At 36.3% G+C, this 14,412-nt stretch overlaps 1 protein-coding gene across 4 annotated transcripts in view; it reads left to right on the top strand.

Moving 5' to 3' along the window:
- Positions 1–13,467, top strand: part of UBR5 (ubiquitin protein ligase E3 component n-recognin 5) — a 141,644-nt gene extending 128,177 nt beyond the window's left edge. For 3 of the 4 annotated variants that reach the window (XM_059995013.1, XM_059995010.1, XM_059995009.1), the window contains exons 51-59: positions 82–212; positions 1,828–1,888; positions 3,935–4,110; positions 4,310–4,394; positions 6,004–6,159; positions 6,517–6,630; positions 8,043–8,187; positions 9,565–9,650; positions 12,857–13,467. In XM_059995013.1, the coding sequence (XP_059850996.1) occupies positions 82–212; positions 1,828–1,888; positions 3,935–4,110; positions 4,310–4,394; positions 6,004–6,159; positions 6,517–6,630; positions 8,043–8,187; positions 9,565–9,650; positions 12,857–13,069 (1,167 nt within the window). In that variant the 3' untranslated portion in view covers positions 13,070–13,467. The remainder of the gene's footprint in view (positions 1–81; positions 213–1,827; positions 1,889–3,934; positions 4,111–4,309; positions 4,395–6,003; positions 6,160–6,516; positions 6,631–8,042; positions 8,188–9,564; positions 9,651–12,856) is intronic. The other variant, XM_059995011.1, reaches the window with a different exon arrangement.
- Positions 13,468–14,412: the final 945 nt, after the last annotated feature.

Raw genomic sequence — 14,412 nt, 5'->3', positions numbered from 1 at the left:
CTTTTTTCTGGTAAAAGATTGCTGATTTAGACAAGAGGTTTCAGAGAGTAGAGGCAAATAACATTTGTTTGTCATGTACAGGCATTTGCAAGTAAAATCACTGGCATGCTGTTGGAATTATCCCCAGCTCAGCTGCTGCTTCTTCTAGCAAGTGAAGATTCTCTGAGAGCAAGAGTGGATGAAGCCATGGAACTCATTATTGCACATGGACGGTAATGTATACAATTGGGAAGACATTTTAGTTTAAACATCAGCTACTTTATTTTTAGGATGTGGCTGTCACCATATCTTAAAATTTATACTAAATAGTACAAGACTTTAAATGGCTTTTTAAGAGATGGCTTAAAATCCATGAGTGAGACAGCTGACTTTCACATGTATTAGAAGGGCAGAATTTTAGCAGTCACTTTAGGTTCTGAAGATTTTTTACGAACCTTATTTAGAAACTAACTTATAAAGAAGTACATCTCATTCTCCATGTGAATACCCCTAATGGCAGAGGCCAAATACCTCAAGGAATTGGGTGTAATCCCTGAGTCCTTGCAATAAACATGAAATTTCTTTTAGACCTCCTGATTTATCTTAAAAATCATGCAAATTTTTGCTTTCTATTGTGTAGTATATTTGTTTTAATATGAAACTTAAAATTATCTAACAGTTAAATTACTTATCCTTCCTTTCCCCAGGTGACAGGTAAAAGTGACAGGAAGATATGCCAATCTGTGCCCTACTGGGGCTACTCTAATATCCAGTTTAAGGCTTTGAAGTGTTATTTTAGATGAAAATGTCTGTTTATTTTTCTCCTAGTCATGATATTGAATGAGGAACTTAGATCAGATATAGTCCTAGAGATGGATAAGTGGGTAGGCTCAGCCCTGAAACTAAATAGCCACTTACCTATTCCAGCTATTTACCTGTCTCAGAGCCTTTGAATGGTCCAAGCCAAAGACTATTGCTAGAAGTTTATTTTCTTTGCTGTTACTACTATTTTTCTTCTCTTGACTTTCATGTACTATGTCTTTATTCCTCTTCCCTGTTTCTGGAAGTATCAACACACTGATATAGCTTAGCCCATTATAGAAAAAGTTGCAAATAATGTGTGTTTTTGATAAAAAAGATATTTGTAAATATATGTAAGGGTTGCTAATTTAGAAGTATTTTCTATTGAATGCAAGAATATAATATTGGGCTTCCCTGGTGGCGCAGTGGTTGAGAGTCCGCCTGCCAATGCAGGGGACACGGGTTCGTGCCCCGGTCTGGGAGGATCCCACATGCTGTGGAGCGGCTGGGCTCATGAGCTGTGGCCGCTGGGCCTGCACGTCCAGGGCCTGTGCTCCACGGTGGGAGGGCCCACAGCAGTGAGAGGCCCACATACCGCAAAAAAAAAAAGAATATAATATTGACTGCTTTCACCTGGCTTTATGGATTGAACAGTGGATTTATTAGTATTCTAGAATAATTAAATACCCTAGAGCATTTGATTCCTATTGTGGTTGCTTTCTGAACATTTTTCTGTTCTTTTACAATGCTTCCCCTGAGCTCAAGTTTCAGTTCCCCTATGAAGACTGCATTTATTTTGTCTTAAATCAGGTAGCCTTTAGTTCATTGTCTTGCATCATACATGTAGCATCCTGTGTTTTTGTGTATATTATTGACATTTTTGTTCCTAAAACTGCATTAAGACTAGTAAGTGTCCTAGATATTTTTTTACTTCAAAACTTAAATGTATTTATATATTCTTATAAATTTAAATGCGTATGGTTTTCTCTATACTAAATTCTAGAATTCCATTTATCTGAAATGTGAAAGTTGTTTGTTTGTTTTTAGGGAAAATGGAGCTGATAGTATCCTGGATCTTGGGTTATTAGACTCCTCAGAAAAGGTACAGGTAAGGGATGTTTTGTACATGTGCTAATAATAAGCACTTGGAATTTAAATTACAGAAGGGAGAGGAAAGCATATTTACAAAGAAACTATGTCTTTGTAAGTAAAATGCTTGATTACAGTAGAGGAAAAAGCAAAGATTAGTATAAAGGTGTCATATACAGAATCAAGACTGGTTGAGTTAGGGTTCAGTGTAACCCCACTCACTGGCTGCCTCCACTTGAGCACAGGCTGAATTAAGCTTAAATTAGAAATGTCATTACTTAATATCAGAGAAGGAGAGCAGTCCTGTGGATTCCTAGGTCTCCTTCCTCCAGTAAGCAGCAGAAATCCAGAGAAAATGTGACATATGGTATAGCAGTAAGAAGGCTTTTTTAAAGTGCATGATGCATTTCAATTTGTAAGCTACCTGAGAATTTCAGTGCCAGCCAAGATATAATCTTATCTCTTTCACGAACTACAACTAAAGACTCTGGACAAAATACAAAAAGGAACTGCTTGAGGATTCTGAAAAGTAAACAACAGCACACCGATAGGAGGGAAGTCAAAATTTGAAAAACTGTTATTTTGAAGCGTTGTTTCAGGCAGGAGAGTAAAACTCGTCCCCATTACTCCTTCTTAACTGGAAGGTAGTACATGCTTTAAGAAATAAACTATAGTATAAATCACTGTCCAAGTCCCAGACTATCCCATATGGTGCATATGCGGGGCAGACCCAATAGTATAATTAAAAGGCTTTGAAAACGTAATTGGTAATGGAACCACTGCACACAGAAGATGACACTTCCAAGCTGAACATAACGAGGTTATTGCCTACCAAAGCCAAAAAACATCAACATTCTCCATGTCATTTTAACAAGACCCAGAGTTTTACAACTTAGTATTCAATATGTCCAGGATACACTCCAGAATTATTCAACATACAAAGAACCAACAGAGACTCACTAATTCTCCTGGGAAAAGAACCAATAGATGCTAGCCTTGAGATGACCCACTTGTTTGAATTATCAAAGACATTATCTCATGTTCTGTGAGATAAAGGTAAATAAACACAAATGAATGGAAAGGTAGAGGTTCAGAAATAGAAACTAGAGAACCAAGGGAAAATTTTAGAAAGTACAATGTATGAAAGAAAAAATTCACTGAATAGGTCAATAGCAGAACAAAGATGACAGAGGAAAATTCATCAGTCAGTTTGAAGATAGATAGAAATTATCCCTTCTGAAGAATAGAAGGAGAAAAGATGTCAAACAAACAACAGTTTTCAGAGACCTGTTGGACCATATCAAACATGCATGTCACTGGAGTACCCAGAAGAGGAGAACGAGATTGTTACAGGAAAATATTTGAAGAAATAATAGCTGAAAACTTCCCAAATTTGATGCAAGACATAGATTTATAGATTCACGGAGGTCAGTGAACCCTAAAAAGGATAAACTGAAAGAAAACTGTGTCTAGATACATAATCAAGCTGCTGTAAAACTAATAAGGAAGCAAAGAATAGTGCCTTACATATAGATAAACAGTGATTTGAAAGGCAGTGGATTTCTTATCAGAAACTGTGAAGGCCAGAAGACAACAGAGAGCATCATCCTTAAAGTGCTTTTAGAATTGTCGATCCAGAATTCTATATCCAAGGAAAATATATTTAAGGAATCAAGGTGAAAGAAGCTACCAGATTTTCATTAAATAGTTTTTCTTAAATGGATAGAGAAGTTAACAGGCACAAGCTTTGTATATCACAATTCTGAAAGAATGAGTTAAAGTTTATTTACATTTAAATATGAATGTGGCTTTACTTTTAAGTAATTTAGAGAACCAGTTCATATGTTTTGCTGTTAAAAATCAATCTTGGGTAATGTCAAAAATATTACTGCTATTTTTTTTGGAGGGGGTATCTGGATTATTATTATTGTTAATTTTAAAGAGAGTTGTAATGGCATTTTTTAATAAAAAATAATCCTTTTCTTGTAGACACATATACTAAAATATAAACAAACAAATAAATAAAATCAATCTTGGGGCTTAATCTCTGATACTCTATCATTAGGAAAACCGAAAGCGTCATGGTTCTAGTCGAAGTGTAGTAGATATGGATTTAGATGACACAGATGATGGTGATGACAATGCCCCTTTATTTTACCAACCTGGAAAAAGAGGATTTTACACTCCAAGGCCTGGCAAAAACACAGAAGCAAGGTTGAATTGTTTCAGAAACATTGGCAGGTAAAATAATCTTGTATTTGAATTTTTTTTTAATTTCAGTTTATGAGACTTTCTAAAATATATTAGTTTGTAAAATGTGTATATGTTCTACTTTAAAAATTTCTCAACATATTTTATGTATATTATGTATGTGTGGGGCGTTATGTGTTCTAGAGTTATTTTTGAATTTAAATACTATTTGCTTGTTTTTTATTTTTAGGATTCTTGGACTGTGTCTGTTACAGAATGAACTATGTCCTATCACATTGAATAGACATGTGATTAAAGTGTTGCTTGGTAGGAAAGTAAGTGATTTTAATGAACCTAACTGCTTTTACATTGCAAAAAATTTGTTTCATAAAATAATTATACATATAGCATTAAATTAGTGTTAAATTTTAAAGTATTATAGCCATTATAAATCATTTTCAAACATTTAATGGCATGGGGAATATCTGAATACATGGAGGAGAGCGCATAGAAGAATGGGTGACACACAGGTGGGTTTGGAGGGTTTGACAGACCTGGATCCTGTTGCAGACAAATCTCTTGACATTTATGGCATATTTCCCCATTTATAAAATGGTAAAGAGGGCTTCCCTGGTGGCGCAGTGGTTGAGACTCCGCCTGCCGATGCAGGGGATACGGGTTCGTGCCCCGATCCGGGAAGATCCCACATGCCGTGGAGCGGCTGGGCCCGTGAGCCATGGCCGCTGAGCCTGCGCGTCTGGAGCCTGTGCTCTGCAACGGGAGAGGCCGCAGCGGTGAGAGGCCTGCGTACTGCAAAAAATAAATAAATAAATAAATAAATAAAATGGTAAAGAAAACAGAATAGTGCCTGGCACATAGTGCTCAGTAAGTTCTAACAAGTAGTGGCAATAGAAGTAGTATTGTATTGAAACGAGCATTCCCAGTTTCAAAAATATACACAAGATGTAGGTGGCTAGAGGGACAAAAGGATGTAAGAAAATATAGCATAGTATGCTTGATAATTATCTCTGGGTGACAGAATTAGGTTATTTTCTTTATGTGTTTTGATAGTTTGACAGCTGGTACATTCCTTTACGACAGGGGGTTGGGGGAGAGAAACGACATCCTTTAAATTAATGCATAATACTAATTATAATCACAAAACAACAAAATATTTTACAGTCTCTTCTAGTGATGCACAACACACATCAGATATGATTAGCATTGTTAAAGCTGTGGTCTGTTAATAATTTTCTTTACTCAAACCCATTGGTGAATATTATTTTCTATTATTACAGCATATCATACTATGATACATATTTTTTCCTCTTCTTTTTTTTTCTTTTTAAACTCTGACTCTATTGACTTCTTAAAGTGTTCCAGCTAAAATGTTCTTGTGCAGAGAAAGAACTGGACTTAAAGCTCAGCAACATAGAAATGTTGAGCCTTTAACAAGGTTTATGGAAAAGATTAAGGAATCAAATAGACTCAAGTTTAACCCAATGATGTGACCTTCAGCAAGTTACTGGATTCTTCTGACATCAGATTTATCATCTGGAATTAATAATCTGTATTTTATGATTATTGTCAAGGCTAAACAGGATGTGTATTTAGCTTAGGACCAGTTGCTCGGCATAATCACTTTGCAATAATTAGTGCTGGTTTCTACAAATAAATTACTTTACAACTTAAAAACTAGTATACTCCTGGTTTTAAATTTTTTAAAAATGCATATTTTTCATGCTTTGAAAATCAAATGTGTTTATCAGAGCCAAAGACTTATTAAAATTTTACCTCTTTAGATCAGTTATATTTAGTGGAAGATAAGCTGATAAAGAATAATCTTCAAATTAGATAAAATTCTTTATCATAGATTTCAGCTTACTAATGAATTCAGTTAAGATGTTTCTTTCATAATTGATTTTCATATGATTACTTTCTTAGGTCAATTGGCATGATTTTGCTTTTTTTGACCCTGTGATGTATGAGAGTTTGCGGCAACTAATACTTGCTTCTCAGAGTTCAGATGCTGATGCTGTTTTCTCAGCGATGGATTTGGCATTTGCAATTGACCTGTGTAAAGAAGAGGGTGGAGGACAGGTAAAGCAAACGTGTGGTTTTCTGATTCTGGCAGGAGAATTTGGTTAGTCTGTTGTGCTTGACATATAGAAAAACAATTTAGATAAATAGGGACCAAGAAAGAGACACACACACACACACAGAGAAAAGACACAGTAGGAGATGGAGAGAAAGAGGTGAATGGATGGAGAGTTAGTGAGACAGACTGAGAGGTCGAAGAGTTTATAGTTACTTAGGCGTAGATGTTTGCATCCCTTAGATACTTGTCAGATACAGAATTGTCTTTAGATTTTAAATTTTTAGGAAATTGTTTTATGAACTGTTAACTTATTACTGCTTTGACAAAATTGCTTTTAAATGGCACTAAATTTTTCACAGGTGGAACTTATTCCTAATGGTGTAAATATACCAGTCACTCCTCAGAACGTGTATGAGTATGTGCGGAAGTATGCTGAACACAGAATGTTGGTAGTTGCGGAACAGCCATTACATGTAAGTGTTTTCTGGAAAATGTTACTTGATCTGATGAGGCTATGTGTGTCTTCTGTGTTTTAAACTAGCTCACAGTGTATTCAGCTTGCTTATAAAAGGTCAAAAATTTTAAACCAAAATGAATTTACATAAAATGTAAATTACACATGAATCCAGACCTTTCTTTTGGATAAAACTACTTGGAAAACCCATGTAATCATCCGAAAGTAGATTTGATAAGGATGCTTTGTGGGACTGAAATGACTACTGTTTTGGGGGTCCTGCAACCACCCATACCTCTGGTGACTCACTAGAAGGACTCCTAGGACTTGAAGGCAGTTGTACTCATCGGTATGGTTTATTATAGCAAAAGGACTCTCACAAGGGGAAAAAAGTACATCAGACAGAGTCTGGAGGAATCCAGATACAGGCTCCAAAGTTCTCTCTCTGGGGGCATGAGTTGTCACAAAGAACATACGTCTTCCTCCAGCAGTGAATTACAGCAATGTATGTGCAGTGTTTGTGTTTAGGGAAGCCTGCTTAAGAGTCACAGTGCCCATGGTTTTTATTGGAGGCCAGTCCTGTAAGCAGTTCAGACCCCCAGAGGAAAAACACATGTTCATCATAAATCACCTTCTTTGCACAAATAATCTAGGCAAGCTGGTACAGCAGGGTTTATTGTCCCAGGCATTCAAAATAGCCACATCAGTTAGTAATGTAAGGAAAATTCTAAAAACCAAGGACCATTCCTCCAATCAGGCTCTATTAAAGAGCAACATCAGGCCTGCTCTTTCTCCTATTGAAGAATGTTTATGAAGTGTTTCTGATCCCTGTGCTGGGAATAATTGTGTGGGCTCTGGAATCATACTGTCAGGGTTCAAATCATGGCTGCAGCCCCCTCTAGCTGTATGACATTAGCAAACTACTTAACTATTTTGTGCCTTGGTTCCCTCCTCTGCAAAATGAGGATAGGATTAAATGAATTAACATATGTAAGGTGCTTAGAACAGTTCTTGGCACATGGTAATTTCTCAGTAAGCTTCTAGATTTTGGGTTTGTGTCAGGGATGTTTGTTTTTGTCATTATCATACTCTTCCTAGGATGTTGACAGGATAGCACATTTGACAGATTGAAGCTATTCTTAAATGACTAGCCTGTTTGCTATTAACAAATTTAAAAAATTATTTTTGTTAACTCCTGATATGTAACAGTACTCCTTCACTTTTGAACCTGTAGCCCTTTTTTCCCTCTGCCACTCTTTTGAATCTGTTAATAAGAAACTCAAAATATAGAACTTAATTTTTTAGTATTATTTAGAATTATTTAGTACTCTTAGGCTGCTAAAATTAGATGTTGGACTTTAGCAATAATAAATGCTATGTAGAAAATAAAGTACTGATAGTAATAAACAGGTTATTTTTGAAATCCTCTAGGCAATGAGGAAAGGTCTGCTGGATGTGCTTCCAAAAAATTCATTAGAAGACTTAACAGCAGAAGATTTTAGGCTTTTGGTAAATGGCTGTGGTGAAGTTAATGTGCAAATGCTGATCAGTTTCACCTCTTTCAATGATGAATCAGGTATGAAATTTTTTTAATGTTTATTTAAGGAATAAACTACATAGATAATTTGGTCAGTTTTCTGAGTTTCTGGTTCTTACATATTTACAGGGGCTTAGGAAATGCTGTATCACTCAGGTGTTTTTATATATATTTTAAGATATGTTTGAACTATGATAGCATTAGGTCATTCTTAATTCTTTTATTGTTTAATTTTTCTAGGTTTTAACAAATGCATGGTTTAGTATGATACAAGTAAAAATTCCTGGTGAGCAACTGTGTGAAAAGGACTTTTATATACTATTAATAATTAAGAAAAAATAATCCATGTGACAGTTCTATTGGCCTTTCCCTATTCATGTTCCTTAAACTCTAATTAAAGAATTTGACTACATGATGTTTGCTTTGTAGAACCGGATCCAAAGCACACTTAGAAAGACATAAGAGCACACAAACACATGGAGAATCTAGAAAGAATAACAAGAGGTAGTGATAATCCTAGAGTAACATTCATCTTTAGTGCTTGATTTGTTGCAACCCTTCCTTTTCAAGTCCCATATTCTAGGAGTAGACTTTTTAGCTGTGACTACACAATAAAACACTGGAGGCTCCAAGAAATTCCTGAGAGGACTATTATAACTCTAGTCCAAGATTATTGCATACATGAAGATACCAGTTTTTTCCCCTTTATTTTTCATACTTTGCAAACAGCTTCAGCCAAATTATAGTAAGTTAAATTTGGATAAATTTTCTTGTTTTTCCCTCATGCTTGGCAACGTATAGATCATTGTGTAGTAGTTTTTGTGCCACTTACTAATATAATTTTCAATACTTGGGAGATAAGAACTTGGCTTATTTACAAACCAGAAACCTAGAAGCGGGAAAAAAATACCTAAAGACACTCCAAGTATGATCCTGAGATCAGCAGCATCAGCATCATCTGGAAGCTTTTTAGAAATGCAGAATCTCTGGTTCCTTTCCCCTTTCTTCTCCCATACCTAGTGACTGAGAGTCTGCATTTTAAAAAGATCTCGATCCAAGGGATTTGTGAACTCATTAAACTTTGAGAAGCACTGGTTTAAGATCATAAGAAAACTCATGACTTACAGGTGGAATTAAAGTCATGTGATTTTTGAGGCTGGTGGTTCATTTTTCTTGTCTTGGTCATCTTGGTCTTTAGGATTGATTAATGAACTCTAGAGGTTTCACATTATGTAAGTGGTCCTAACTTCCTCTGTTAGGGTTAGTGCCCCCCCCATTTTAATTTTATACCTACTTTTATAAGAAGTAATATTCTAAAAATACAACTGATATAGTATATATTTTTAACATCTTTATTGGAGTATAATTGCTTTACAACTGATATAGTATATTTATTGAATTTATATTCATTTGTAGGAGAAAATGCTGAGAAGCTCTTGCAGTTCAAGCGTTGGTTCTGGTCAATTGTAGAGAAGATGAGCATGACAGAACGACAAGATCTTGTAAGTTAAGTTTCACAAGATTTGTAGAAGAAAATGTAAAAACCTTAAATACTATGTATGACGGCGTTTTGTTTTCAATTTGTAATGGTTGGTCATTTTAATTTTGGCTAAGAAAATTATTGAAGGTCAAATAAAAGGCAGTTTTGTTTCTCTACTCTAGAACAGAAGTATGAGTAAAACTGTAAGCAGAGTGAAATACATCTTAGCTATTAAAATGCCATCCTTAGTCCCAGAAGATAATACTAGCTTATTGTTGAGACATGTTTTTTCCCCTATAGTGCTTATATATGCTAGCAGCCTCTTTTGTACATCCTTAATCTTTTTGCCTAGCAGCAAATCTTTGCAAAATTTTTGAATAGTATCTTAATTGCTCTGTATACTATGAATAGAATAGCTTAATTATGAGTACTACATATCTGATTTTAATCTTATTATTAACTTAGAATCATAAATTAGATGATATAAACTTTGATTATATTGAAAAGTCTGTCAAGTCTGTGGAACCTATGTCCAACCTTGAGTATATCCAAGTCAACCTGTCCATTAACCTTGAAAGGCAGTCTAGACTTTCCTGTAGAAATTTGAGGGACATTCCTTACCCAGAAAATCTCACGAGATCCTTTCTATTCATATTCCTCATAGTTCCCTGTGACATTTCCCCTGTTGATGCAGCCTTAGTTCTCAATATTCTAAACCAGACCTCTTATGGAATGTATAAAAATGATCCAATTTCTAGATATATCCCCCAGTTTCATTTGAGAGGGAGAAATAAGTTACTTGTGCATGAAAGCACAAAACTTGCTGTTTCCAATTTACCTGTAATTCAGGCAGTAACTTATTGATTTTTTTTTGTGGGGAAGGGGTCGTGCATTTAGCATTCCTTCATCTTGACATGGCCCCAAGAGCCTTCCAGTATTTCTCCACTATAGCAAGACAGGTTGTCCAGCAGTCCTAGCTGTCAGCTGGGTTTTGTTCTTGGCTTAGCCATATGGTAGTTTCCTAGGTTGCTCCCTAGGTTGATTCCATATAATTCCATGTACTTTGACTTTCCCGATCTTGTGGACCAACCCCAAAGTCCCTACTAATGCTAATACCATATCTGTCCCTGTTGGCTTTAGGAGTACCTGATAATGTAATTAGGGTTCTTGAGTCAATCTTCGGATTCAGAGCAAAACCAATACATCCTCAGTGCAGTCGGTCAAGTTAAGTCTCACTGCATTTCTGCCTTCTACTGGAAGAGAAAGCTGTTAACTATTCAGTCTTTTATGAGAGAGAATTTCCCTCTGTAGGGGCCTCAAAATGTCTTAGCAGTAGCTTTAATTTGTGAGCTTTACTCTTTAAACTCCTGTTATACCAAGGTGTCTTTTACCTCCTCCTCTTCCCCTTCCCCTTTTGGGAGGTTATCCTTCACATATTGTTGGGTTTTTCCTTATGTGTCTCAAGGACAGAATATAACAGCGTTTCCTAAACTGTTTTCCCTTGAATTATTAGTCCCAGGATTGTGGGGTAAGACTACATAGTTTATTTCCCTCTTGGAGAGTCACAGGTCACTAGTAAAAGTTCTGAGAAGTCCTCTGGTATTTATTTCTCTTCCTCTAACTTCTTGGAGGTCCAGCGATGTAGTCATCTGTCTGGTTAATCATATTTATCCTTGGAGAAACACTTTAAGTTTGTTTTTTACCTGTAAAATGAGTAGATTGGGCCAGCTTTACCTCTACAGTACCTTCCAGCTCTTTTATAGTTCTTTGAAGATTTTGGAGACCCTGACACAGAGGTTTTTTTTCCTGCCTCCTTCTGTAGAATTCTAGATGAGATTTCTCACAAAACTATGCTTCAGGAAATAGTTTAGGTTTCCTAGTCATTCTGGGATAATGAATATATTTTGTCTGTTTAGTTGTACACTATAAATGCAAGATTTTAAAAGCTTTACTTTAAGAGAGGAATGGTATGTATTAATGAAAATATTTCAGGAAAGTATATCTTTGGTTATCATATTTAAAGAAAAAGTAATTTATGGTATATTACACAAATTAGATGCATTTTTAAAACTCAATGTTGGGACTTCCCTGGCAGTCCAGTGGTTAAGATTTTGCCTTCCAGTGTGCGGGGTGCGGATTCGATCCCTGGTCGGGGAGCTAAGATCCCACATACCTCGGGGCCAAAAAACCAAAACATAAAGGAGAAGCAATATTGTAACAAATTCAATAAAGACTTTAAAAATGGTCCCCATCCCCCACCAAAAAAAAAAATCTAAAAAAAACCCCAGATATGTTAACATGGCTTATTGCATGGATTTTGATGTACAAGTAGATGCTGTCGAACACTTAATTACTATTATAAAATTATTATGTATCACAATGGACCACTGAAAATACTGGGGGTTTTTTTGCAGTATGTGGGCCTCTTACTGCTGTGGCCTCTCCCGTGGTGGAGCACAGGCTCCGGATGCGCAGGCTCAGCGGCCATGGCTCACGGGCCCAGCCGCTCCGCGGCATGTGGGATCTTCCCGGACCGGGGCACGAACCCATGTCCCCTGCATCGGCAGACGGACTCTCAACCACTGTGCCACCAGGGAAGCCCCTGGGTTGTTTTGCTAGTAGATAAAATACAAAATAACTTAGATAACCTCTGTGAATCTTGAACCTTTTTTGGAGACCTTGTACCTTATTAACACTAAGGGATACTCTGTGGAACTTAGCAACTGGAAAGGCCCTTAGAGAGCATTTAGTCCAATAGCCTCACGTTACAGATGAGAAACTGAGGCAATGAAACATAGTCACTTTTCTACATACCTGACATTTTTTTCTCTTCTGACCCTGAACCTTTCCTTTTTTTTTTTTTTTTTTGCGGTACGCAGGCCTCTCACTGTTGTGGCCTCTCCCGTTACGGAGCACAAGCTCCGGACGCGCAGGCTCAGCGGCCATGGCTCACCGCCCCAGCCGCTCCGCGGCATGTGGGATCTTCCCGGACCAGGGCACAAACCCGTGTCCCCTGCATCGGCAGGCAGACTCTCAACCACTGCGCCACTAGGGAAGCCCTGAACCTTTCCTTTTTTATACAAGAAATAAATTTAAAACCCAGTTCAAAATAATACCCCTTCGTAGGTTTTAACACAAGAATGGGGCTCTATGTATATATTGCCAGAGTTAAGGGTTGAATGTTAATCTTTTAAAAGCCAAACTTGTAATTATTATACTCCTGTTTAGGTTTACTTTTGGACATCAAGTCCATCATTACCAGCCAGTGAAGAAGGATTTCAGCCTATGCCCTCCATCACAATAAGACCACCAGATGACCAACATCTTCCTACTGCAAATACTTGCATTTCTCGACTTTATGTCCCACTCTATTCCTCTAAACAGATTCTCAAACAGAAATTGCTACTCGCCATTAAGACCAAGAATTTTGGTTTTGTGTAGAGTATAAAAAGTGTGTACTGCTGTGTAATATTACTAGCTTATTTTGTAGATTTTTTTCCATTTGTCTATAAAAGTTTATGAAAGTTAATGCTGTCACACCCTGTGGTGGTACCTTAAAGAGATTAAATGCAAACATTCCTTGCTGAGTTTGTAGCTTAAAGGCCTGAGGAGCACTAGCAATATTTCACTGTAATGGTTTGCTAGTCAGCGACTTCTGGGTCTAACCCCAGCCAAAGATGACAGCAGAACAACATAATTTACACTGTGATTTATCTTTTTGCTGAGGGGAAAAAATGTAAAATGTTCTGAAAATTCACTGCTGCCTTTGTGGAAAGTGTTTCAGCAAAGGTTCTTGTATAGCGGGAATAGGGAATTTCAAAATAAAAAATTAAGTATGTTCTGTGTTTTCATTTTAACTTTTTTTATGGTGTTTAGTTTGTGGTTGGCTGCAACTGTGTATCCTGTATATGGAACTTGTAAAAAAAAAAAAGTTCTGAACATTCAGATCTTAGAGATGAATCACTTTTACCTATAAAAACCACTTCTATTGCGGTTTGACTGCATTGAGCTCTAGGATATTAAATGATATCACTAATATTTTGCATGTAATTTGTTCATTTGAGTGAGGGCACTTTTTTGTACATATGATGGGGGCCAATGCACAATACTTTATCACAATCAACTTTTTCCTTTGTATCCCTATTTCAATGAGCAGTCAAGTCAGGTGTACTGCACTTCAGTTCTAACTAGACATTTGTACTAAGGCATTTCAGTTATGTAAACTCAGCCTGGGCACTTTCTGATAACTGTAAAATGTTTTATAAGATCATGATTATTGAAGATAAATTTTGGAAAATTTTAAATGTTCGTGAGCAGCTTAACTACTTTTGTATCTAGCCTTTTTTAAGTATCTTGTTACATTTACTTTTTTAAATAAAGAAATTACAGAAGAAATGTCAAGTAATACTGAAGAAACAGTTTTTATTTATGTAGTTGTACATTTTTAAACTAAGGGCGATATACCGACACGGTTATGTGCATAAAAATTTTGATTTAAAGAACTGAATGTACACATGGACTATAAGAAACAGAAGAAAATCAGTCCACATTTTACAGTTAGCAGAGAATCCTGAATGGCACTGGCCAGGCCACTTTTTCTTTTTACAAATGGGGGAAGAAGTAAAGTGAGCCTTACTTGGCATAGGAAGTTACTTCACTTATATTTGATAACTAAGTGAGAGGTTCTTTTTGATGACCTATTAATTATGTAGCTTAGGACCATTATCTCTGAATTCTTGTGGTTTTAGTAGCTTTATTCAATGGCATAATAAGGAACACTGTTT

This window comes from Delphinus delphis, chromosome 17 (genome assembly GCF_949987515.2).
Source record: "Delphinus delphis chromosome 17, mDelDel1.2, whole genome shotgun sequence".
Lineage (NCBI taxonomy): Eukaryota > Metazoa > Chordata > Mammalia > Artiodactyla > Delphinidae > Delphinus > Delphinus delphis.
The sequence above is the reverse complement of the archived record's forward strand: the minus strand, read 5'-3'. Positions and strand labels throughout refer to the sequence as shown.